Source organism: Camellia sinensis, chromosome 3, assembly GCF_055761805.1.
Source record: "Camellia sinensis isolate YWXY chromosome 3, ASM5576180v1, whole genome shotgun sequence".
Lineage (NCBI taxonomy): Eukaryota > Viridiplantae > Streptophyta > Magnoliopsida > Ericales > Theaceae > Camellia > Camellia sinensis.
The window spans coordinates 28,391,219-28,416,581 of NC_138963.1; the positions used below are offsets into that span (position 1 = coordinate 28,391,219).

Below are 25,363 nucleotides of genomic sequence, written 5' to 3' on the forward strand. Positions count from 1 at the left end.
ATAATGAGAGTGAAACAAACTTGGTGAGTGTGATTAAATAAATAAAAGAAGAATGGGTGTGCTTTGTTGTATTGGAATATTTTTCTTTATCAATCCTCCCGCTATGCAAGACAAGTTGATTGAAAGTGGTGGGAAGAAAAAGTGAAAAGAAATGATGGGTGATAAAATAAAATATAAAATCAGTGGGTTGGTGGATTGGTGGAAGAAAAGTTTAAAATAAATGGGTGGAAATATTAAAATAAAGGTGGGTGTTTGGTGTTTGGAGCTTTAACAGCCTGTGGAGCATGGTTTAGAGAAGAGAAACCCACCCAACTTCTCTCTCTCGGGTTGGTTCTCCACACACAACACACAGCAGTTCATACACACATTCACACAGAGCCACAACACATACACAGCAGTTCATTTTCAGTCAAGTCGCTTGTGATCATCTTTAAATGCAAGAGATATTGCAGCAGAGGGCTTAGATTTGTTGCCAGATTTTGATGTGCAACAACAGCAGCTCCTAAATGAATTATCCCGTCTCTCTCAGCCGGGCTTAGAATGCAAGAGATATTGCAGCAGAGGGCTTAGATTTGTTGCCAGATTTTGATGTGCAACAACAGCAGCTCCTAAATGAATTATCCCGTCTCTCTCAGCCGGGCTTAGATTTGTTGGTCTCATGTAGCTATGACAACACCATCAAGGATTGAGCAGAAGAGTTCTCCGGTGACTGAGCGAGAGCAGCATGGCGGAGTTCTCCGGCGAGCTCGGTGGCGGCAGAAACAAAGGGGCAGGAACAAAATTGGACTGTTTGATCATGAATCAACGCAGATCGTCAAGTGAGTATGTGCAGAAAACTCCAGCGGGCAGCGAAGGCAAGATTGCCGGCCGACTGCCCGCCGGCGAGAAAGAAATATAGGCCTAAATCTTATAGCTCTGATACCATGTTAGAATTGATGTATTATTGATTGATTTTTTGATATATTACAATGATTCCTATATATAGAAGAGAGGATGTGGGAAGAGAATAGGTGAGTGTGTAGTAGGTATGGAGTAGGTGAGGAGTAGGTGGAGAGTAGGTGAAGTAGGTGAGTGTGTAGTAGGTGGTAGTGGTAGGTGTGTAGTAGGTGAATTTTAACAATAGAAAGCCCCAGGATGAAACTTCTTGCAAAGTGCTTCGGCAGCTGCTTCTACTCTTGATTGATCCTGCAGCCAATCATGGGAAGGTCTTTATCATTCGAAATAACATATTGTTAAGGATTAAATATATTTTGAACTAATTGACATCATCGGGCAATTATCCCCGTACCTTGCCTTCAAAACTAATAACAAGGGGACCAGTTCTGGATTCGCGATAGCAACCTTGATGTTTCAAAAAAAATTACACAATTAGAAGAGAAAGAAACGGTTATATTATAGTTCCCAATCACAGTTAAAACTAAAGATGCTCACCTATGTAAAGATCAGAAGAGAAAGAAACGGTTATATTATAGTTCCCAATCACAGTTAAAACTAAAGATGCTCACCTATGTAAAGATCTGGGAATTCAAGACACGGTTTTGATAGAGGTTGAGCAGTTTCTACCTGTATTAGGTAGAACACATCAAGAATCAATGACACCACAAACAAAAGCTATTGCACAACTATTTGATTAAGCATTACTCACACAAACCAAGCCTAGCAACAATTTCACCAAAACTTTCAAAGTATGCAATATTGACCACTCCATTCCCATACGAATGCAATGTTTACCTGTTTCCTCATTGATAAGTTCTACCTACCCCGATTCACAGAGTACCAAGGAAGAAGTAGATGGATATACCAGAAAAACTGTTGAAAGGAATTTGAACATGGCATCGGCACAAGAAGACAATGATTACCAGCCAAGTTGGCTCAAAGAATAATGATCTAACAGTTCAACAATGTCGACACTTCCTGCTATCTTGCAATACCCAAATATTGAGTTAAGTACTCTCATGGACCTAAATGTAAGAGTACCCATGCATGTATAAACTAGACCATAAAGGGAAACATGCCACCAAAAAATAAAAAATAACATAAAATAAAATAAGTGAAATATAAATATTAAATCTGACTTAGAATTCATCCACAAAATTCTTCGAGCTGGTGAGGAAAAAATTCTCGAGGAGGGCTATTAAAGCAATGTCAAAGCCTCACTCCTAACAAAAACCACATAAAAATCTTCTCAATATTATTATCCTTTTCATGACAATAAGCAACACAATTTATTCTTCAATCTCAAATTGACTCAACTTAACAAGCCTCCATCCCAATTACTTGGGGTTGGACTGTTTTCTCCGGTTAGTTCCTATTAAAAGTCATGTCCTCAATTAGTCTAAGACAATCACCTCCTTTTGTACAATCTCAACCTATGTCCTCCTTCAGCTTTCTTCTATTTTTGCTCAATTTCTAAATTGAGCAAAAATATTGCTCTTGCTATTTGTTATATTAAATAATGCTCTATTATCTTTCCTTATTTATAACCAGGCTCTTGATTGAACCATTTTTGGCCCCCTTTTGCATTTCTATGTTCAGTTTTTGTACAGACTAACCGACAGTGGAATGGAGGGAAATTTATCCTTTTGTTATTTATATTTCGTTTTCCTGCCAGTTGTGTAAAACCCAAATAACACATAACAAGAAAAGGGAAAATTATTGTGTGTATAATGAAGGGAAATTCAAGGGTGGGCAGAAATCAAGTGGCAAACACGAAGGCAAAACAAAAAAATAACAAAGTACAGAATAGTAAACTTGGCACGTACATCTGACTGAGTGGTTCTCAAGCGCTTAGATACAAACGGTTCCGCCAATGCTAGAAGGCCACTAGAATTTGTTAATTCAATCAGACAATCCCATTGCCCGTCCAGCTCGGTAACATTTGTTGCAGTAAGGATGATTACATATAGACACTCGATCTACAACAAGAAACACCAATTTGACGTCAGTAATTCAAAGGATTTTGTCAGGGAAAATAAATAAAAACATAGACCAATAACAATGGAATCACAATCTAGAGAGGTACAACAGGACTAATCAGCAAAATGCAGCAAACAGTCTAAAATTATAAGATTTATACAGTAAAGTGGAGACAGGAAGGGCAGGCAGTCACTGTTAGTAACAAATATTTAGGACACAGGAGAGGACAGCATTGGTAATATACATGTCAAAGATAGCTTTCAGCCAATAGGATCTATGCTCCTTCATTTTTACCTAAATTTCACTCACTTTAGTCTTGCTCCTAGCTATGAAAACATTCTTCTTGCTTTCATATATTGAAAGCCTTTTTTTTCTTTTTGCTTTTTTGTAAGTTATATGTTGAAATCCATATTTCTGTGATGAAATGCTAATGTGAGTTTTAAGGCATTCCATATTTGACATCTTAAATTATGAGGGCTGCTATTTGCCCCCACCATTTTATTTTGGCCCCCCCACTTCTTTGAACCCCCATCCAACAAAATGAAACCCCTCCATTTTCTCTTTGAACCCCCACCTTAATACAAACTATATCTCTAACCCCAAATTCAAACCCAAAATACAGTGTCATGAGTTTATATATGTTGGTGGTTGGCAGTGTAATGAGTTTATACATACAGTCAAAACTCAAGAATCAAACAAGGGACAAAACTCTCTATCCTATACATACAGTCAAATGCAAGCAAGGCATCTTAAATAATATTGTCTACACCAAAAAAATAACGGAGCAAAGTGTCAGAACTAACTTACTGGTCCCTTCCAACACTAAGAATCCACTGAGCAGGATGAGTTAAATATGGCTCGGCTTGAGAACTGCTGCTCAAAATTGGCCCGAGACTCTCAAGCTCAGAATTAAATTCCCTCTCAAATTTCCTGCAGATTATTCACAGCATATTAATAGTGATTTATCCTTACAGAACAGGATCAGTGACTGCGGCATTTTCAGTGGCTAACTTCAGTGACTGCTGCATTTTCAGTGGCTAACTTCAGTGCTTGGAATGTCAACGGATTTAATGATGTTCTATATTACCTTACTTGTTTTCTCCACGTTAATATGTGCTAAGCATACGCTAGCATTCAAATCTCAAAACAGATGAGAAATCCAACACATTTATTATATCTGATCTGACAAATAGTATGTGTTTATTCAGGAACAATTTTTCCTATACAAGCACTATGAACTCCAATCCAATTAAACTCTTGCGCAATCAAAAAACACTAAATGACAAGGTTGATCGGACAATTTGCTAATATATGGGAAGTGTTCACAGAAGAACCAACTTAAAGATTAATAAACTCAGGTGAGAGAAATATAGAACAGAGACCCATGTAAAATAATAAAAAAAAAAATTCTGATCTCCAATGCCATGTAATGGAGTGTTTTGACACCTTTTCCACTGCCTTGTCTACTGTTGATTCTGATTCTGTTATAAACCTGAATTAATCTGCTGCTACATGGGAGCAGAATTTTTGTCCGCCAATGGAGTTCTTGTGCTGGGCATGAACTCAACTGTTGTCGAAAGAGAGAGTGGTCCAGTCTTTGACAGCATATTTGGTGAAACCTGCTGGCGGGGAAAAAGGTACTCCTTAGAGAAGGATGATATATATATGGGGGCTCTGTCATTTTCAGCGAAATTGTCACCAAGGTGGGAATGAGAGCAACCCCTCTTCCCTTCGAGCTCTATCACCACGCCCCTGTTGAGATCAATGACCTCCAAACATCTATTTAAACCATTAACATGATCTCCAAAACTAAGTATGTTTTCTTTTTCGTTGTCATGAAGTGAATGAGGGTCATTCTCAAGAGGGCGTCTGCTGGCCCTTTCATGTTCTTTCGTCATTGGCCTCTTGCTCTCTCCACCCATTTCATTTTTCAATATCACTTCTGTTCTTTTCCTTTCTGCCTTCAAACTAGAACGCAGGCCTAGTTTTTTTGAATTATGTCCCCCGTCAATAACTTTACTAGATCTTGAGCAATTTTCTCTGCACAATTGAGGAGATGTATCAGTCTGACCTTTTGAAGTTTTCCCTGGTAAATTTCTCGAGGTTGCAGACGTGCTGGACATTTTTGGGGAATTTTTATCTAGCTCTTGATTTTGTGCTGCATATCTGCGAATGGCATTCAAAGAAGGATTTATCACTCCATTTTGCACAGAACCAAGCTTTGTATCCCCATTCTCTAGTAAAATTCTAGCAGTCTGAAGTTCATCCGGCCTTTTTCTGTTTGTCACCCCACTGATATTAGGCAAAGCACTCTGCGTTCTACCTACCGTCGACAGCATAGCTTTGTCCTGCCAAAGCAGATAAGCTTTACTTGATTGAAATACTGACTTCACAAGGTAATACTCATAACATAGAACTAAACAAATTGGAAGAAAATAAAACTACCTCATCAAAGAACCCAATCCTTGGTGATGGCATTCGGAGACCCGAAGGTTTGAAATTTCTGGTCGATTTTGCAAGATCATTAGCAGTTCCCCTAACTACTTCAAGACATAGATTTGGAAACCTTGTTTGATGACTTTCTTGATCATCGAAACATTCATCATGTGGGAAACTCTGAAAATTTAATGCTTGGGTGGCATCATTTCCTAAACAAGCTCCTCTGGAAGTACTGGTATGAAAACTGACCTCTAAACAGTTGGAGCTTTGGTTGGCAGTTGATGATGATTCTGAGGACCATCCATCAATGGAGCTAGCAGGTGATTCATAAGAAGAATGGTTTGACATGGACAATGAAGGGGTTGACAAACCAGGATTTTCCAACACAATTTTGTCTCCTAGTGAGCACCCGAGAGGAGTCTTGGAGGTTGAACCAGAGGCAGCAAGACTACTTTTCCTGGAATCTGCTTTTCTTCTCGAGTTTGAGGAAGATTTAAACGACGAAGCACTACTGGTAGTGACAGAAACTGAAGAAGATGATTCAAGGGATGTTGTAGAGCTAGTGGAACATGAGTTTCCCAATCCAGATTTCTTGGATAATATAAAATCTTTCCCTGTAACAGTCAATGCATTTTGACGTAAATTTCATTAGAAGTGGAAGAAAAGAACTTTTAATAAATTATATTAAGGTTCTTACCAGATCCAAGGGTTGCAACTTTATTTCCCATTTTGACATGGTCCGCACCTACGGAAATCTTTTTTCTTTGTCCTGCTGATGCCATGTTCATCCTGCTTAATATCTTGGGTGACTTATGAGGAAATGAATTAGCTTCACCATTCTTTTTAGCATCCTGTATTGATCAAATTAACTTGAGTTAGTTAATTCATATCCTAGAGTTAAGTTTCATTTCCTTACACAATCTTGTGTCTACATATCCAAAAAGTTAGACTACCAAATGCTGGACAAAAATTGTAACTTGTAAGTAATAAATAATAATACTCATAACATAGAACTAAACAAATTGGAAGAAAATAAAACTACCTCATCAAAAAACCCAATCTTTGGTGATGGCATTCGGGGACCTTAAGGTTTGAAATTTTTGGTCGATTTTGCAGGATCATTGGAAGAATGGTTTGACATGGACAATGAAGGGGTGGACAAACCAGGATTTTCCAACACAATTTTGTCTCCTAGTAAGCACCTGAGAGGAGTCTTGGAGGTTGAACTAGAGGCAGCAAGTCTACTTTTCCTGGAATCTGCTTTTCTTCTCGAGTTTGAGGAAGATTTCAACGACGAAGCACTACCAGATGGAGAACAAGAAGCTGATGAATCATTACTGGTAGTGACAGAAACTGAAGAAGATGATTCAAGGGATGTTGTAGAGCTAGTGGAACAACATGAGTTCCCCAATCCAGATTTCTTGGATACTAAATCTTTTCCTGTAACAGTCAATGCATTTTGATGTAAATTCCATTAGAATTGGAAGAAAGGAGCTTTTAAATTATGTGATGGTTCTTACGAGATCCAAGGGTTGCAACTTTATTTCCCATCTTGACATGGTCCGCACCTAAGGAAATCTTTTTTCTTTGTCCTACTGACACCATGTTCTTTTTAGCATCCTGTATTGATCAAATAAATTTGACTCAGTTAATTCATATCCTAGAGTTAAAATTTCATTTCCTTACACAATCTTGTGTCTACATATCCAACATGTTAGACTACCAAATGTTGGACAAACTTGTGATTTGTAAGTAATAAATAATAATGCAGCCTTTCAATTTGAGCAATCGAGATGAACACTTATGCAAACTAAATACTAAAAGGAACTATATAATCTCATTGTCTTCGATTTATACATGCCTAGACAAACTTGTAACTTGTAAGTTATAAATAATAATGCAGCCTTTCAATTTGAGCAATTGAGATACACTTGTGCATACTAAATACTAAAAGGAACTATATAATCTCATTTTCTTCGATTTATACATGGCTGGACGATTTGTGGATGGACAACCTCCTTAACTCTTTTTGATCCCTGCATATAGACGCTTTGGCTTCTAGAAGTTGGTGTGGATTTCACCTGATATTTAGATACAAGAGAACTTAATTTCTCAATAAATGCTAGAACAATTACAATGAAAGACTACAATCAATAGCACATACCCTATTTCGAGAGATGTCATCAAGTTTCTTCAAGGCTGAAAAGAAGCAACCATAGATATTGAGCATAGATTTGTGATAAACAGATGCATAAAAAGGGAGACCATATAACATTTTTTACAAGACACTAAAGCTAGGTACCAACCTCCTAAACACAAGATATTATGCTTACTAAGCCTAAGAGTAAGAAAAGAATTTAGGACAAGTGAGGTTTCAATATTTCCTGCTGCAACAATAGCGGAAGGCCTGATTACCCATTAAATCTCTTTGGGATACCTTAAATGCAATCACATTGCAATTCACATACAAAATGAACAGGCAAAAATTTCTTCTTCCATTCACAATAAGATTTGTTCTGAATTTGCAATATACTTACAGTGGGTTTCCCGTTTGTGGGCTTCTCCAACTCCTGATTTGCAAACTGACTTGCAAATATTGAACATTATATTGGATTTCTCAATGGATGCTCTTATATCTTCAAACAAATCAACCTCAGTGCTTTGGTTGCTGTCCAAGGAGAAGTCATCACTATCTAATGTAGATTCTGAGTCTGCATATCTCCGCGTACACAGATCTTCTTGAGTTACGGGTAATAGGTGAGCTTCAACCTTCTCAAATCCTTTATTTATAATAAACAACTCTTCTGGATCTAGAAGTCCTGATTCACGCATGAAGCATTAATGACTTTGAATTTTAACTTACTCTAACCATATGAAATGAGTTAACATTGGCAAAAGGCACCAAATATTTCAGATTTCTTGTAAAAGCATACCTGCACTGGTGAAAAAAGCAGTATCCCAATCTAAACTTTTGCGCAAGTTGCTTGCTCTTCCCAACTCAGTGGATTCATGAAATAAGACCTTTTGCTCCCTTTGCTCGAGTATTTCTACTGCATTTTCAGGTTCACGAGAATCTGTGGTCCCAAACAGCTTGAAACCTTCTTGCTCATCTATTTTCTCCAACACTACTGTGAAAATGAATTCAAGAATAAAATGTTTCAAGCTAAAATTGAAAATGGAAGAATGTATCTGTTCAAGTAACTGCAGAATTGTTCCTAATGTTGATACAGAAACTAAGATCAGTTGGTGGTTTTTCATGCAGCCTAAGCAAATTAGAGTCCTTTAGATATTGATGTGTTAGTTATCAAGAATTAGGAGAGTCAAAGATGATGCAGAACTATGAAATATCTCACAAATAAAATGATATCAGAAATTCAGACCTACCATAAGGGAACTACTGTAAAATATTAAGGTTCTTAAAATTTTGCTCCCATCCCCGAAAGTAACTGAAGAATTAGAAACACAGGTCTATTCTAATGGATTGATTATTAGTCTTAACACTATGATAAACAATAAGACATGAAAATTAGAATTAGAATATAAACATGCCTACATGGAGCAAAGAAATATCATTCACGTACTATATAACCTACAACTAAATTATTACAGAGTATTTCTTCCAATATACTTGTGTTATCTCACATTAAGACATAAGTACAAAGTATTGTATTGGCGGAGATTAGGTGACTAGTTACAATTTATAAAGCATGGCTAGAGAGATACAAGATAGAGGTATGACACAATATGGATACACCAATACAAATTCTGAAAAAAGTAGGATATGGATTATGTTAAAGGATACGACCATAAATAAAAATATATATAAATTAAAAAGTAATTGTCATAAATCTTTTAGGATAAACTATTTTTCTTTATTTATCTATAATTAGGAAACACTCTAATTTCGGCAAAGCTGAGTCAGACTTTAGATTTCTAGAAAAAGATGAATAAAAATTGATTAATTTATTCAGATGGTGATAATTAATCAAATCATTTGAGAGTCACATAGTTATTTTATATACACAGTTACATAACCACCATAAAGTATGTAAGCTCTCTACTTCCAGTCCCATGCTCCGCATATAACTCCACTATCATCAAGAGTTGCAATGCTTCCCTACGATGTATTCAAGCACATCAAGTATGTGTTGACTTTCTAGTCTACCAAATAGTCTTAATTTCAAACTACTAGAAGTCACGGCACGCAAAAAAATTCAAAGTGTAATATTGGTAGAGATTAAGTGACTAGTTGAATCTATAAAGCATGGAATGGGATACATGATAGAGGTATGACACAATATGGATACATCGATACAAATTCCGAAAAAGTAAGATACGGATAAATTTAAAAAGTAATTTTGTGAAGACTGTTTTTCAAACTACTAGGAGTCATAGCAAGCACAAAGTGTGCATAAATCATTGAAAGACAATAACAATTCTAAATATAAAATTTATGGTATAAATGAAATGTTACCAGAAATGATGCCGTAAATTACTTCAAAAGATCAGCAACCCAGTAAATTTTTAAAAAAAATGGACAAAAAGAAAAATAAAAAAGTAATTAACAAAATATTCAAAGTCCCTGTTAAATTTTATGTTTAGAATATCATCAATTTTTGTGTATTTTTTTTTTCATGGGATAATAATACCATCATCAAATTGAAGTTATTTAATCTCTTTGTAACACATTTGACATAGGAAATTAATAACAGTGAAAGAAATGAAAATTATAGGCAGATAGATCACTATATCTAGCTAAGCATATAGCGACAATGACTATGAAAAGCTTCATACACAACATCACACAAAAAAAATCAAAATAAATTTTATATATATACATACAATTTATGGTAGATGTATATGTACGTAAAAATGATGAAAAATCTTTTAAGTGATGTCATTTAAACCAAGGTGGCGGTTATAGTATAAAATTATTGAGCAAATCCAAGGAGATAATTGAATGTTCTTCTCTATAATATTGGTTTGGAGGAATTGGAAAGTCTATCCCTCTTTGATAGAGCAAATATGTATATTCCTCGTATGGTACTTCTGCATACGTACTGACCGGGTACACAACACATACCCAAGCTTTTTCTTTTTAATTTTTGGCGTATCTAGACGTACCTAGTATATACCCAAGCCGTACCGTACCTCAGTTGAAATAATATTTTCTTCTACTGCAGAGATAAAACTCCTTTCACTAGACTTCTTTTTTATTTTTTGTTTTATACTTAGCATGATTTTAAAATTAAACTATGGTTTGTAAGTTATTTAATATATTGACATTTACCTTTGATTTATACCTTTACTTTTGACATTAAATGTTTAATTGTAAGTTGAACCTTAACAAATTAAATCATTTAATTAATTTTTTCATTACTCTAAATTAAAAATGAATATTTTTTTACAAGTGTACCAAGCCTTACCCGTACCCTATTTTTTAAAAATTTTACCGTATTGATGTACCCGTATCGTACCAGTACTAGTATTCGTATTCGTACCTGTACCCGTGCTTCATAGGCAACAATGACTATGAAAAGCTTCATACACAACATCACACAAAAAAAGTCAACATAACATTATATATACATACAATTTATCATAGGTGTGTATGTACGTAAAAATGAAGAAAAGTCTTTTAAGTTGTAAGATACAGATAACGCAACGGGTAAAAGGATTCAAACCATACCTTGCGTAAAAGAATTCGAAACGAAGAACCTTGTTGGTAAATCACATGCTTGACAACCATTAACTATGAACACCCAGCAATGGAGTGATACTACAGTATAAGTATCACCGACACTAGTCATAGTGCAAAGGCTAGATCGTTCTCTGATGGGAGAGAGTTAGAGAGAGAGTATAGGGAAAAAATGTTATGGGTAAAAAACCACATCACGTATCTGATGTTCTATATGTTAAAACATATAATCAGATATATAACCATATATATCCATCTATCCATATCTCCTAAGGATAGGATGGATGTAGATAGATAGAGGGTTATCCTAACAAATAGGATAATCGGGAAATCAAATTCAAATTACCCATGTAATTTGAATGGGCCATGGGTCATGCCACATGGGTGCCCAAATTCGGGTCCAATACCCGGCCCAATTTCCAACATCTCCCACTCGCACATGAATTGGCATGATACTGCCACATCTCTATCTCAATCTCCCAAATATTGAACAATCCCATACTAGCCAATGAACCGTGCGACCATTGAGAAACACTTGCATGTGGGAGCTCTATACTAGAAACTCAAAATGAGCCAGCATAGGGACATCAACCCAAAAAATAGAAATAGTGTCTCATATATCCCAGGCCCATCTAATTACACCGGTCCAAAAACATCTCTAATCCCTCAAAAGAGCATGTTTGACCCTCTCAATTCTGGCAATATATTCACACTCAATCCGCCTCATACAGAGCGATGTGAGTTGTCGACAGTGAATATACAACTGTGATGTAATACTAGATGATCTTCCCCTTGCCCTTATGCCATTTAGTTTAGGATTGACCGCTTTCCCAGTGATGCCCCTTAAGGCCGAATCATACATGACCGCAAGCAACATACCAAGGTAGCAGAATATCAACCCCTTACCTTGTGACATAGTCAAAGGTCACAAAAGGGTACATAAGTGAAAGTCATATCAATAATGACACATAAGACTCACACGGTGAGGAAACAGGGATCCATTCTCTCACCTCATTACTCGGTCACCAAGCATATGGAGTATGAATACATGCTACGGTGGAGTAACTCTTCCAAAAGAGTGACGTCATACTCGATACACCGTACAGATCTTAGTCTAGTCTCTTTCTAGCGCCTAACCCGAATTCTCTATTTGCTCGCCTTCCAGGCGCCAAATGAGATCTCGCATCTAGCTAATCATAACAGGCACAACATGGAAAGTGGGTACTAACATCCATGTTTGATTCTTGGTTGTAACCAAGGCGACATATATAGTGGATAATTTAAGTCTTTCTTGGCTCCAAATAAAAATAAACCACTAGTCTCATCCTTGCTCGCTCCCAAGCACCAAGGGTGATTGCTCGTGTGAGTGAGCCAATCTTGCCTGCTCACATCATCATCTGCTAATCGTTATGACGCAAACCATAATAGTGTCAACATCCCATCATCTTACAGCAAACAAGTGATCGATTTTAAAAAAAACACGACCACAGTCTGCGCAATTCTGGATTCCAAGCATAAACCTTATCAGCACCTCATGCGATAAGCACATACAACGGAATCCACCATGTGCGCCTCACATGAAGTGGTTCAAGATCACTACCTCTTGCGCAATTACCTCTCTAAAGATATTTTGGTGACCAATCTACGTTCATTCAAGATGCGCCCAACTAGCGCATTGAATCTTACAAAGGGCAAATTTATACACTACCAGTAAAGTATCCTATCCACAGTCTAATGAGCAAGGTCAAGGTCTAAAACTACTCAGTTGACCATCTAAAGAGATAGCACTCATTATGCGGAATACACCCACATAGCATACTTCAGGCTCCCACAAAAAAACAATCAAGGAATATAGGTCATTTGTTTCTCCCAAAGACAATCCGAGGATTCACTCAATAGCTAAGGCTCTAGTTTTTATCGATAGGTAAGTCAATGGGTTTGCAATTTCGCATTTAGAATCATTCTAGGATATTCCTTATGTAAGTCATTAAGGACAAACCGAGAATTTTCCCAGAACAATCTCTAAGGATCTTACATCCGAGCATACAAATAATATCACCCATGTTCATCATGTCTAAAACAGAGGACTGCCAACCCTAGGTGGAGACAACCGTATAAATTCCTGGCTCATAATGACTAAGTAAGGAAAAACTTCTTTTGGACCATTGATCATGCCTCAGTGGTCTTCATCGATCATCGTTGGCCTATCATGGCTCAATGAAATCTAAGAACCACTATTTGGGTAACTGTTTTAGGCCGTAAAAGATTTATTAGAACTAGCAATCCTTTTTGCGCTCCTAACTTTTCACCATAAAAGCAGAAGGTAAATCTCTACAGATCTACTTATCCAATTCTCCAACAAGAAGTTGGGTCACAACGTCCACAAATCAAAATTCCGAACTCATGTCAATCATAGCCTAAGTCAAGGTAACTTTACTCCCCAGGAGAAAGTCTTCTCATGGTTTACACCTTCCTCAATGGTGCGACTTTTCGGTATCCCTTATGCCTCAAAAAATGACTATCCAAATCGCGCATAACTTTAGAACAGTTTCGCGTCATAGCGGAAAGTCAACCAAATTATAGAAATGGCTAATCCTCAAAGACTTTGTCTTAAACTGCGCAACATTGATCCACTTTTCTAAAAGTAGGGGACTAGAGAGCCTTTGGCATTATCCTAGGCTCTTTATCATCTTGTGGAGCAATCATGAATGTTTCCCTCTCAATCACCTACTGATGACGTGGAAAATTTTCACATTCTCTACCACGCAACTTAGAATGTAGAGTAATCTTCTCTAATGGAGTAATCCACTAGTAGGCACATCGCTCCCACTGTTCCTAGGATATTGGAAATTTCTTTCCATTCTCAACTAGGCTACATAACCGCTATACTTAGAATTCTCTATTTTATAGAGTTCCAAAACTCTATTCACGTCACCTTTACTAAGAAAACTTTATGTGACTTAGTTACACTCCCACAAAGCTGCTTATCTATAAGCACATGACCTGGAGGGTTTACATGACTGCATACAATAATGCGCCACATGACCCTAAGTTTCTACAAGACAGCATACAATAATGCGCCCTAGATCTTTAGGTCTTAACTTCGCAACCTTAAGAGAAGTAAAATAAAGATAAGCTACTTGATGGTAACAGATCGCTCACAAATGGCTCTCTGCTAACCCATTACTTAAATGGAGTGTAAAATCTGATATGGAGGGCACTTAGTTAAGGATATAGGCAACAAACTAGTGCAATTCCCAATTGGGAAACATTTTGCGCCATCATCCACCTAACACAAACAATATTTAATTCCTTATCTCCACTACACCATTGTGTTGCTGAATACTAGGAATAATCAATTTTCTAAGCATCCATCTCTCTTCACAGAGTTTTCAGAAAAAAGTCAAATAGATACTCGCCACCTTGGTCAAAACTAAAAGCATAAAAGCTCTTATCTAATTGATCTCAACCTCATTTGTGCAATGTCAAAAATCATCTCAAAACTTTTGACTTATGGGAGATCAAATAGCCTTGACTAAGATGCGTATCGTAATCTATAAATGTGTCAAGATTGAGGCTAGCTATCATACCCTTACACCTATCCAGTCACAAATATCATAATGAACTAAATGCGCCAATACAAATGCCCTTCTGCAGCTTTCCTACTTACTTGTGCGCAACCATTGCGAACAAAGTTACACATTCACATGAGAGCAAGACGTTACAAGTGAGTGGGCCCGAGAGGGCCTACTCAAACCATCTATGTCATCTTCTCATTAATGTGATTGAGTATAATAAGCCACCAGTTCATGACCAATGTCATAAACTAATTCCAATCATTCTAATGCGTGAATTCTCGAAGACAAGTTTTAAAGGTTTTAGGCCCAACTAGGTAATGACTCACGACAAATTCATGTTCACTAGAGCATAAAAGGATGTTATGGAGATATCAAGTGCACCTAAGTCGCAAATTTAACTAGCAAGTGCTAATCCCCTGCACTTCAAGTCAATTTTATTCTCCATACACTTTACTGCATCTAGTTGAAAGATGACGATACTCCTCTTGCCATCTCTGTTTCTCGCTTCATAGTTACTTGCAATTAATTCTACTATCCACAAGAAGGAGAGAATAAGCTATCAATCTATGACAACTCCCGAAGTAACTTAAGCGCGAATTAGGCTAAAGAGTCTAATTCAACACAATGCTCTCACAAGCCATGCGTCAAATTCTTAACCATGTCGGCCTGGACCTTTCATTACTATGTTGCAACGTTTGCTAAGTGGTAAACGTTATTCAAAAGCGTTAGCCTAGCTAAGGAATCATACAAAGAAGCGCCTCATCATGTCTCACACTCAAGTGTGGAAACAGTAAGTGTCCAGACTTGGACAAGTTGGCAATGCTAATAGATTTTGCAGTCACTTGGTGTTAATCTTTTCACTTAGTGTTAATAGATTTTTGCTGCTACTAAGCGCTAATCTTTTAACTTCAAGTGATACTTTAATGTACACTACTATAGTGCGTGAAATTTTTGCTCCATCCACTCCCAACAGTTGGGTAGAGAGCAAAACATTGCTCATACTAGTTACTCGTCTTACACTTAATGACTAATTCATTTAAGCTCGCATTTCTTAGATGGCATGACTCTTGAATGTTACTTCATCCAATGATGCAACATTAGTACAAGTTAAATTACAAAGTCAATCCGCGCAGCTCAATAGTCAAGATCATATACAGATCTATTGAGGGCTTACTAATTTCACAACTCCAAAACTCACCAATCAAAACTACGTAGCATGCCGCTAACCATAGCACACGCATCAGTTTTTATTGTGCCAAACAAGGCAACAAAACCACGGAGCCTTTGAGTCATGTTTCCTTACTCTGGCTCAATTAAACTCTAACGTAAAGTCTCCAAGACTTTTTGCTCATCTAAAAAATAGGATTACATTGTTCACATTTGAACATCTCTACTAAGTTTAGGTCAACCAAATTAACTTCCATAAGCTAAGTCAATTTAGAGAGAAATTCGCATTGGGATTAATTTGATTAGCATAATATAATTTTACTGCAAAAATCTAAATTAAATAGTGACAATATTCCACAAGTCGCAAGATCGAAAATCCGCTATGCTCGTAATCATCTCTTGCGCCACAGGTGACAATTATCCAAAAATTTAATTTAATTCATGCGCAAAATATTAGTTTTCAGGAGTAAATCTACAAAGATTTCTCTCAACCGAACAACCTCCCACTGACTATGGCATGTCTAAAGCATGATAAAATATTCTAATTCCATAGAATAGCATCTTAATGTAGATTCACAATCAACTCACGCTATGTTACATTTAATAATGGAATTTAAATAAAAAACAATTAATCATGTTATTCTAATCACAACATATTAGAAACTCTCTAGGCAATATGCTATGTTTAATATTCAGATTATGCCATAACAGAAAGTATATTAGTTCTGAAATTTTTCTGGAATTTTCTGGAATTTCAAATAATTAATAAATACACATAAAATTAGAAATAAATATTCCAGAATCTGGGAAAAAGAAAAAATCATACCAGTAAATAGTAAACCATTACAGTAGTCTACAGAAAAAATTTCAGCCCAGAAACTTAGTCTTGCAACACCAGAAGCATTTTAAAGCAGAAATAATGAATTATTTTTTCAGGAAAAATATTTTTATTTGCATAAAATTTTAAAATTTTACAGTAGATTAAAAATTTAATTCTAAGTCTAACAGTACCAACCACGCTTAGAACAAAGCTATAACAAATTACTTATGACCATTTAAAGCAATTCTAGATTTTAAAAAACAACAAACAGCGCCTTACACCCAGCTGCCAAACCAAACAAGCCGGCGCTAAAAACAGCGCGGCTCGGCTGGGCAAGCGACGCGCGTGGACAACGTGGCTGACACACGTGTGACGGAGCGTGGAAGCACGCCCGGCGCGTGATGGCACGTGGCCGCCGCTGACGGCGTCAGTTGGCGCGTGAGGCACACGCGCTGCCTTCCGGTGTGTTTTCTTGTCCAATTTTGGTACTACTGGACTCCATTTTCCAAAATAAAAACTATGGTGGTATCAAAAATGACATTTAACAAATACAAATAATGGAGTGTAGCACACCCTCTCTCTAATGAGAGTGGAAGTGCAGAAACTCTACACTTCATCTTCTTCCTTTAGCCACCAAAAACACAAAACGAACTGAAATTAGAGTTTATTTTTTCTCATCAACCGTAAGTCGGAATCAAGCCCATAATATACCATTTCGAAGGTATCAAAACAAGGATTTCAAATATATAATTTTTATAACATAAAAACAAAGCGTTTAAAACCAGCATGCAGTCAAAGTTTCGAAAAATTAAATATGAATCTCCATTTTTCTCAAAATCCGACCATTGGATTTTCATGAAACTTTGCAGATATATTCTACATGAAATATACCACAACCTATGAAGCATAGGTACGGGTACGAATACTGGTACTGGTACGATACAGGTACATTGATACGGTAAAATTCAAAAAAAATAGGGTACGGGTACGGCTTGGTACGTTAATAAAAAAATATTTATTTTTAATTTAGAGTAATGCAAAAATTAATTAAATGATTTAATTTGTTAAGGTCCAACCTATAATTAACATTTAATGCCAAAAGGAAAAGTATAAATCAAAATTAAATGTCAATATATTAAATAACTTACAAACCATAGTTTAATTTTAAAATCATGTTAAGTATAAAACAAAAATTAAAAAAGAAATCTAGTGAAGTGAGTTTTATCTCTGTAGTAGAAGGAAAATATTGTTTCAACTGAGGTACGGTACGGCTTAGATATATACTAAGTACGTCTGGGTACGTCAAAAATTAAGAAGAAAAAATTTAGGTACATGTTTCGTATATCCGGTACGTATGCAGAAGTACCATACGAGGTACAGTACGCCGATACGTACCCGGTACGGGTACAGCATGTTTTTCAAAGTACCCATGCTTCATAGACCACAACATATGTAAATTTCAAGTTGATCAGGGACAGTTCGAAAAAATATTAATTTTTCATGCATATATCACGTGTGTATATATATATAATTATATACATATTTTAATGCACAAAAAACAAGCACGAAAATACCCATTTATGGCTCTGATACCAATGTAAGATACAGATAATGCAACAGGTAAAATGATTCAAACTATATCTTGTGTAAAAGAATCCAAAACAAAGAACCTTGTTGGTAAATCACGTGCTTGACAACCATTAACTATGAACAACCAGCAATGGAGTGCTACTACAGTATGAGTATCACCCACACTAGTCACAGTGCAAACGCTAGATCGTTCTCTGATGGGAGAGAGTTAGAGAGAGAGTATAGGGAAAAAATGTTATAGATAAAAAACCACATCACGTATCTGATGTTCTATATATTAAAATATATAATCAAATATCTAACCATATATATCCATCTATCTATATCTCCTAAGGATAGGATTGATGTAGATAGATAGAGGATTATCCTAACAAATAGGATAATCAAGAAATCAAATTCAAATTACATGGGTAATTTGAATGGGCCATGGGTCATGCCACATAGGCGCCCAAATTCGGGTCCAATACCTGGCCCAATTTTCAACATAAGTGATGTCATTTAAACCAAGGTAGTGGTGATAGTATAAAATTACTGAGCAAATCCAAGGAGATAATTGAATGTTCTTCTGCTCCATACTATTGGTTTGGAGGAATTGGAAAGTCTATTCCTCTTTGATAGAGCAAATATATATATATATATATATAACACACAGAGACAATGTACTTTGCAACTCTGTTTTTTCCACTGCAACAAGAAACTGAATGACAATCATTATTTAATCAAAGACCCAACCCACCTTGAGGCCTTTAAGCGAAAATGTTATCCTTCAAGTTGCAACACCAGCAGGAGCAAGAAAACACTTGATCTTGCACCATAGACATCCTCTAATTCATATAGGAAACCATTTGATTTGAAAGAGAAAGTTGGCAAGTGAAAAGCAGTTTCGGGAGAAGTTGTCAGGATGTGAATTTGTGGGAAGTTGATTTTAATGTTTCTAAGTGGAAAGGAGTTTGTGAGAATTTTGATTATTGCCCCATAACTTGATAGAAGGAAAATAATACACAACTTCAGTACATGATCAACACCAAAATGAGCCCCCTTTATATATTAATATTGACAATATATTCATATAAGATATATTGAGGGTTCATTATGTCCACTCAAACTTGGACCAAATTTGACATGCTTTATTCTCAATGTTGCCCAATTCTTCTTACCTGGAAACTACTCTTGTATTTATCCTAACAATTACTCTAATGCTATGCAAGAAATACTCAACTTTCAAAATAAGTTACATGATCTAGACGATGCGGAACGTGATATGTGGATTTTATTTATTTGTAATTTTTTTTTAATTTATGTTTATTTTTTTTTATTAATAATTTAATTAAAACCTTAGTATATTTAGTTACTTATTTTATTAGAGATTAGGCTTCCAAATAATGTCATGATTTACTTTGTTATTTTTAATTAGGGTTTCCTACATTGCCTATATATATGGCCCTATGTAATAGTTTTCGGTTAGCTTTGAGATAATAGTATTGAGTAGTTAAAGGTTGTGGCCGTTTTTGTGAGATTAAGGTTTTGACCGTTGTATTCTTCTTTTCTCTTCTAGTTCTTCTCAAAACTTTTTGATCTTCTCTTTTAGATCAATTCTCCACATATTTTGATTTTAGGATCAATTGAATAGCCGATTTAGTACTTGATTGAAATAAAATAAAATAAATTTCAAATTATAGATACGTTTAAGAAGTATCAAATAGGTTTATGCTAGTATCCAAAAAGTATTGATACTCGATACAAATACAACTCTCATCTAGAAGTATCTATATTTCATAGGTTGCAATGAATGTCAAATCTGGAGGAGAGGGACTCCGAAATCCGAATCAAATTGGGTGGAAGAAGTTCGGGTGAATGCTGGAATCTTTCCCAAACCCTAGAATGTTTCGTTTTGAAGAACATATATATATATATATATAAACAAGTAGATACTAATATACTATCTAATCAAAGTTTGATTCTTTGATTTTGCCATTAATACCCACAAGCAACTTAACCCTTCAAGTACAATTTAAAGTCTTTCCCTTACATCACACAGCTAAATGACAAAACTCCAATACAGATTTTTTCAAAAATAAATAATAATAATAATTAAATAATCCAATTGAGATCAAGAAAAGCAGTTCCTTTCATACAAGAACATGTCACAATTCACAAAATCAAGCTTCATCGAGATTTTCACAATTAACAAATATCAAAATAAATCCTCAAACCCTAAACTTCGTTTAGTTTCGGAATGAATTGGAAATTTGAAGCTTGTATAATAATTGTATATAACCGAGATAAACAAACACAAACATAGATATTGATGTAACTACATATAAGAAGGAACATAAAGGAGAACCTAAAAGTCGAAAGTCTTGGAAGCTATCACAAATAACCAGCAACAAGAAAATAATTTTCTAAAGAAATATCGAAATATTTTAAAAACAAACCAAACAAGACCATAATATTTTTAAATATTTTTAGCATTTATTCTAAAAGCACATATTAACTAGACTCTTGTAATAAATAAATGATAAAGAGTGATGTTAGGGATCCCAAATAATCTACTAAATTTTCTGCCAAATCTCTCACATGTGTGAGTTTGTGTGGGTCGAAGTTTGGTAGATTATTTGGGATTTGTAACATTTTCCAATAATAAGGTCAAGTTTGGCATGATTGAAAAAAGACAAAAAGTTAAAAAGTCACTATCCTATTTAAGTCACATCATCTTATTTAAGTCACATCACCTCTCTAACACATCACTTCAAACCCAACCCAAACACAACCCATATTTCATAAAAAGTTAAAAAGTGCACTTATTTAGTCTTTCCAAACTAGGCCTAAATATAATTTTAAAATATACTAAAAAACAAAAAGGAGAATTTACCCATAAATCCTATATGGGGGAGCGTTGATCCATTTAGTCCTAAGAGTTTTCTTATGGACGGATTGGTCCTAGTTTTTTTTGAAAAGGCGTATCTCTTGACTAGAATACCCTTTTTAATGATTCATTTTGGGAACAAATTCCTGGGTGTGTGAGATTTGGTGGGTAAGACGTGATTGATATTATTCTGTGAGAGAGATTTGATGGAGTGTATCACGGTGGATGTGTATTTTGGCATTTCGGGGACTGAACAGGAGTCTTTTTTACTAGTGTGTTTTTCTAGAGACGGTGGTGTTGCATTTGCTCGGGTCTAGCAGAATGACACAAGGTATGTACATTTTGGTCGATTGTTCTTTATGTACAGGGGTGTAATGTGATTTTTTAGTTGGATAGGGGGGTGGGTATTGTTATTGGTTGGGGGTTATTTTTCATGTTTGCCGTGTGTTGTGTTAATGGTGGGTGTTTATGTGTAATGTGGGTTTGTTTGGTGGTTGATCAATGTGGTTTTCTACACGGGTTGGCAATTTTTTTCGCATTCGGTGGTCTCGATGTGTCTATGTTGGTTTACTGATGCACGTTAGCATGTTTGGTCATCATGGTGGTTTTGTTTCAATCTGGGTTTCATTTTTTTTTTTCAATCAAGAAGTTAACTGTAATGGTGTCTAATTCAAAAAAATTATACATCACCATAATGTGTAATGTATGGAATGTGTGATGGCCATGTGTTTGTTATGCGCAGGTATGGATGCTGGGATTTTGTCGTGCACGTACGACAAAACCAATGCTGCTATTCGGTTGCATTATGCATCGACGTTCGAGAGAATCGTTGATGTTATTTGTGGGAAGTTTGATGGGTTGGTGCCGGGTCTGGTATACATGTTGTTCAACGTACCTGGTTACAATAAGTTCAAAGTGGATCGACGTTTGAATTCATCATTTCCTTATAACGACTGTATACTAATATGTAATACACATGTTTGTATCATGTTGACAACGAGTTGAATAACATATTCTCTGTCATGTGCATTGCAGTGTACTTAGGTTATGATTGTACAAGACTCGCTCACCAAACGTGCAAAACATTGTTCCATTCATGGACTCAATAATTGTTATCACTCTCCATAAACGCACTTCCAATGTAAACGTGTATGCCTTAATGATTCCTTGCATACGGAAACAATTAATGCAATCTCACAAGCTTATGGAAGACCCAATAATACATTTTCAAAGAAGTGTGACGGAACACATAATAACCAATATAACATTTCCCATCAAAGACCTAAACAACTATCGCAAATTTACGAATCACATACAAACAACATCTACAACAACACATCAGGCACCCATTCCGACCCATACTGGTTTAAAAATAAGAACACATTAAAACGATAAAAAACGCTAGCAAACCTTGACAGAACAATGTCCATACACCTTGACAATATAACCACTACTCCTTATTTTCATATCGTTCAACGACATAGTTGAGTACGGTGTGAATGCCGTGTTATATAAGCAGATCCAACACATCTACAGTTCCACAACACAGGACACTATACCTAGGTTGGCCAACATGTAATGCCAAACCACATAGACATTAGGATCACATAACCAGGACCACATTTTGGTTATATGGTTTAATGTGTATGTGGAATTCTCATATATCACCCATTAACATCACAATCCAATTGCAAAATGTGCCACCTGGATAATACCCCAACCTAAAAGTGAAAGAGAAACACAGAATGGTTGATCCTACCAAAAAAAAAAAACACACATCAACACAAGATTGAATACCAGATGACGTTGCCAAACAATCTAAACCCAACAAAATTCAAAAATCTAACAGTGGTGGACCAAATACCAAGCACATACCACAAAAAAGGCATACGACATAAGTATTAAACCCCAACGTTGCAACCCCTAACTCTACGCTAGCAAACCCTATCAATAGGCCTCCCATTCCCGACTCCTTCTCAAATAAACATCACTAACTTGGTCGTGGCATTGTCATCTCCGCAACACCCATTCAACGATACAAATTCAACGTCTGCTGGCTCTAACACCCAATCCCTCGTTCACACAATGTAGGGTTTCTGTATCCTAATGTGCCTCAATCTCACGACTTCTCGAAGTTGCAACGAAGAACATATTGGAACCCAATGTCATATTAACTACGCAACAATTCAACATTGGGTATACAGAAACTTTCCTACCCTGATAGTGTGAGATTCGATTGCAAAGGAGGGAAAACACAAAAAATCTATAGTGAGCTTGGTGTAAATGTGTAATTTCAGCCTATTGCAAAATCCCACATTCACCCTTTGTTTTCCACACACGCGTGTTCTGCCCCCATCCCTTAAAGTAATTTCACTTATAACGGGACTTTTGGGTCCATAAGAAAAACCTAGGGACTAATCAGTTCACAAAATCTAAATTTAGCATTTATTGGTACTTCACCCAAACAAAAATGACGAAATAATATAACAAGGTGAGATGATATCATTGTAAATGATAAAAATTAAAAATAAATAAATAGGATGAATCATCTTATTTTGAGCTCACATCAAAATATTGGACAATTCAATTCTTTCCAAAATAAATAATTAGAAACATAAAAATTGAATATAAAATTAAACAGAACCCTTTTACATGAGATGAATCTCACTTTTTATTAATCCTACATCAATTCAGCCATATATTTTTGTGCAGGTAGAATAATTATTGTTTACAAAGGTCAGTGACAATCTTAACTAATAAAAAAATATGTATAATTATTAGGGTTTAAATTAGTAAAATGGTAAATAATGGTTTTAGGTTATACTAACCAGAAATAACGGCGGTGCAGTAAACAAGGACGAAGATCATGCCGCCGAAGGCCCATGCGATGCCGAGGATGCCGACACCGCCACACTGGTCACGGTTCTTGATGGGGTCAATCTGGCTCTTGTAATCGATGACGGTGAGGACGGTGATGTAGAGGAAGAGAAGTGTGGCTATGAACTCTGCAATGATAGCTCTGTAGAACGACCATTTTGTCAGCTCCACCACGTCCACTAGCGGAGCTGGAGGCGGGTCGTGGTAGTCCTTGGCTGAGAACTCCTGCTCTGTTACTACTGTTTCCTCAACTTCCTTTGCCATTCTAACAAAAGACCCTGTGTGTACAGAGAGAGAGAGAGTTAATGTAGGATGTGGAAAGTGAGGAAGAGAGGGGTAGGTATTTATGGAGAGAGAGAGAGAGATTGCGGGGAGTGAGAATTTTGGACTCTGTTTGGAATGGTTTTAAAACTATGATTCCATTTCTTTATTTGTGTTGAATGTTTGTTTATAGTTTCCAAAGATAATTCTACACTCAGCTTTAAAAGCTTTATCAAAGGGGGGAAAATTTAGATTAATTGGTCGTTCAGCCGGTTGATCAGAACAATATAAGTTTTTATTTATTTATTTATTGCAACTCCTACTTTCTAATCATAGTTAGAAAGCTCTACCAAACGCAACTTTGAATTTCAAGAGAGAATGAAGGTTGATTAGTGAATTTAATTAAGGAATTAGTTATGAAAATTTTGAAAAGAAAAATAGATTCCAGAGAGAGAATTTTGAATTTCAAGAGAATGGAAGTTGATTAATGAATTTAATTAAGGAATGAGTTGTGAAAATTTTGGGAAGAAAAATAGATTGCAGAGAGGGAATTTTGAATTTTAAGAAAATGAAAGTTGATTAATGGATTTAATTAAGGAATGAGTTATGAAAATTTTGGAAACGACTGATCTGACTAAAAAAATAGATACACCATCTCCAATCATTTATTAAATTTTTTATTTGATTTTAAATGAGTTAAAAATTTGTTTTGATATGAGTTATTCCAATCTTTCATTAAATTTCATCAAAAGTTTTTAAAAAATTACTTGTTCATCTTAAATTTTATTATTCTCTCCATCCCACTCAAAGTATAAGTCTTTTCTTAAAAATTAAGGACTAAAATAATATAAATTTCTTATCTTGTTCTCTTTTTTTAGAAAAATTTATTAACAACACAAAAAAATATTATTATGACAATTGATATTTCCTAAAAAATATACTGTACTATCAAAGGATAATTTTGAAAATTAATTTTTTTAAATGTAATAATTGTATTACTAAAAAAAATTAAATTCTCCAAAATTGACTATTATTTTGGGACGGAATCAAATTTAAAAGAAAAAAGCTTATTGAAAATTTAGTGAAAGATTTGGTTCATCCTTAATTTGACAAAAAATTTGGCTGCGTTTGGAGAAGCTCTCCAAGCACAT

The 25,363-nt window shown here is 35.6% G+C and overlaps 1 protein-coding gene across 5 annotated transcripts; it reads right to left on the minus strand.

Moving 5' to 3' along the window:
* Positions 1-142: 142 nt before the first annotated feature.
* Positions 143-24,346, minus strand: LOC114303777 (uncharacterized). 5 transcript variants are annotated; one of them, XR_014363666.1, is made up of 9 exons: positions 6,398-6,795; positions 6,053-6,206; positions 5,362-5,969; positions 4,363-5,264; positions 3,724-3,846; positions 2,763-2,915; positions 1,506-1,563; positions 1,289-1,341; positions 143-1,185 (listed from the first exon to the last, which is right to left on the minus strand). XR_014363666.1 is itself a non-coding variant. In XM_082919406.1 (8 exons), the coding sequence occupies exons 1-7, from the start codon at positions 24,213-24,215 to the stop codon at positions 6,440-6,442; spliced, it is 1,371 nt and encodes a 456-aa protein (XP_082775532.1). In that variant the 5' UTR covers positions 24,216-24,346; the 3' UTR covers positions 6,070-6,206; positions 6,398-6,439. The 5 variants fall into 5 exon arrangements, 2 of the variants coding, with proteins under 2 accessions (XP_082775531.1, XP_082775532.1); XR_014363667.1 differs by having other exon boundaries at positions 3,720-3,846; XM_082919406.1 differs by lacking the exons at positions 143-1,185; positions 1,289-1,341; positions 1,506-1,563; ... (2 more) ...; positions 4,363-5,264; positions 5,362-5,969 and adding exons at positions 6,876-6,975; positions 7,347-7,436; positions 7,520-7,554; ... (1 more) ...; positions 8,289-8,483; positions 23,903-24,346 and having other exon boundaries at positions 6,070-6,206.
* Positions 24,347-25,363: the final 1,017 nt, after the last annotated feature.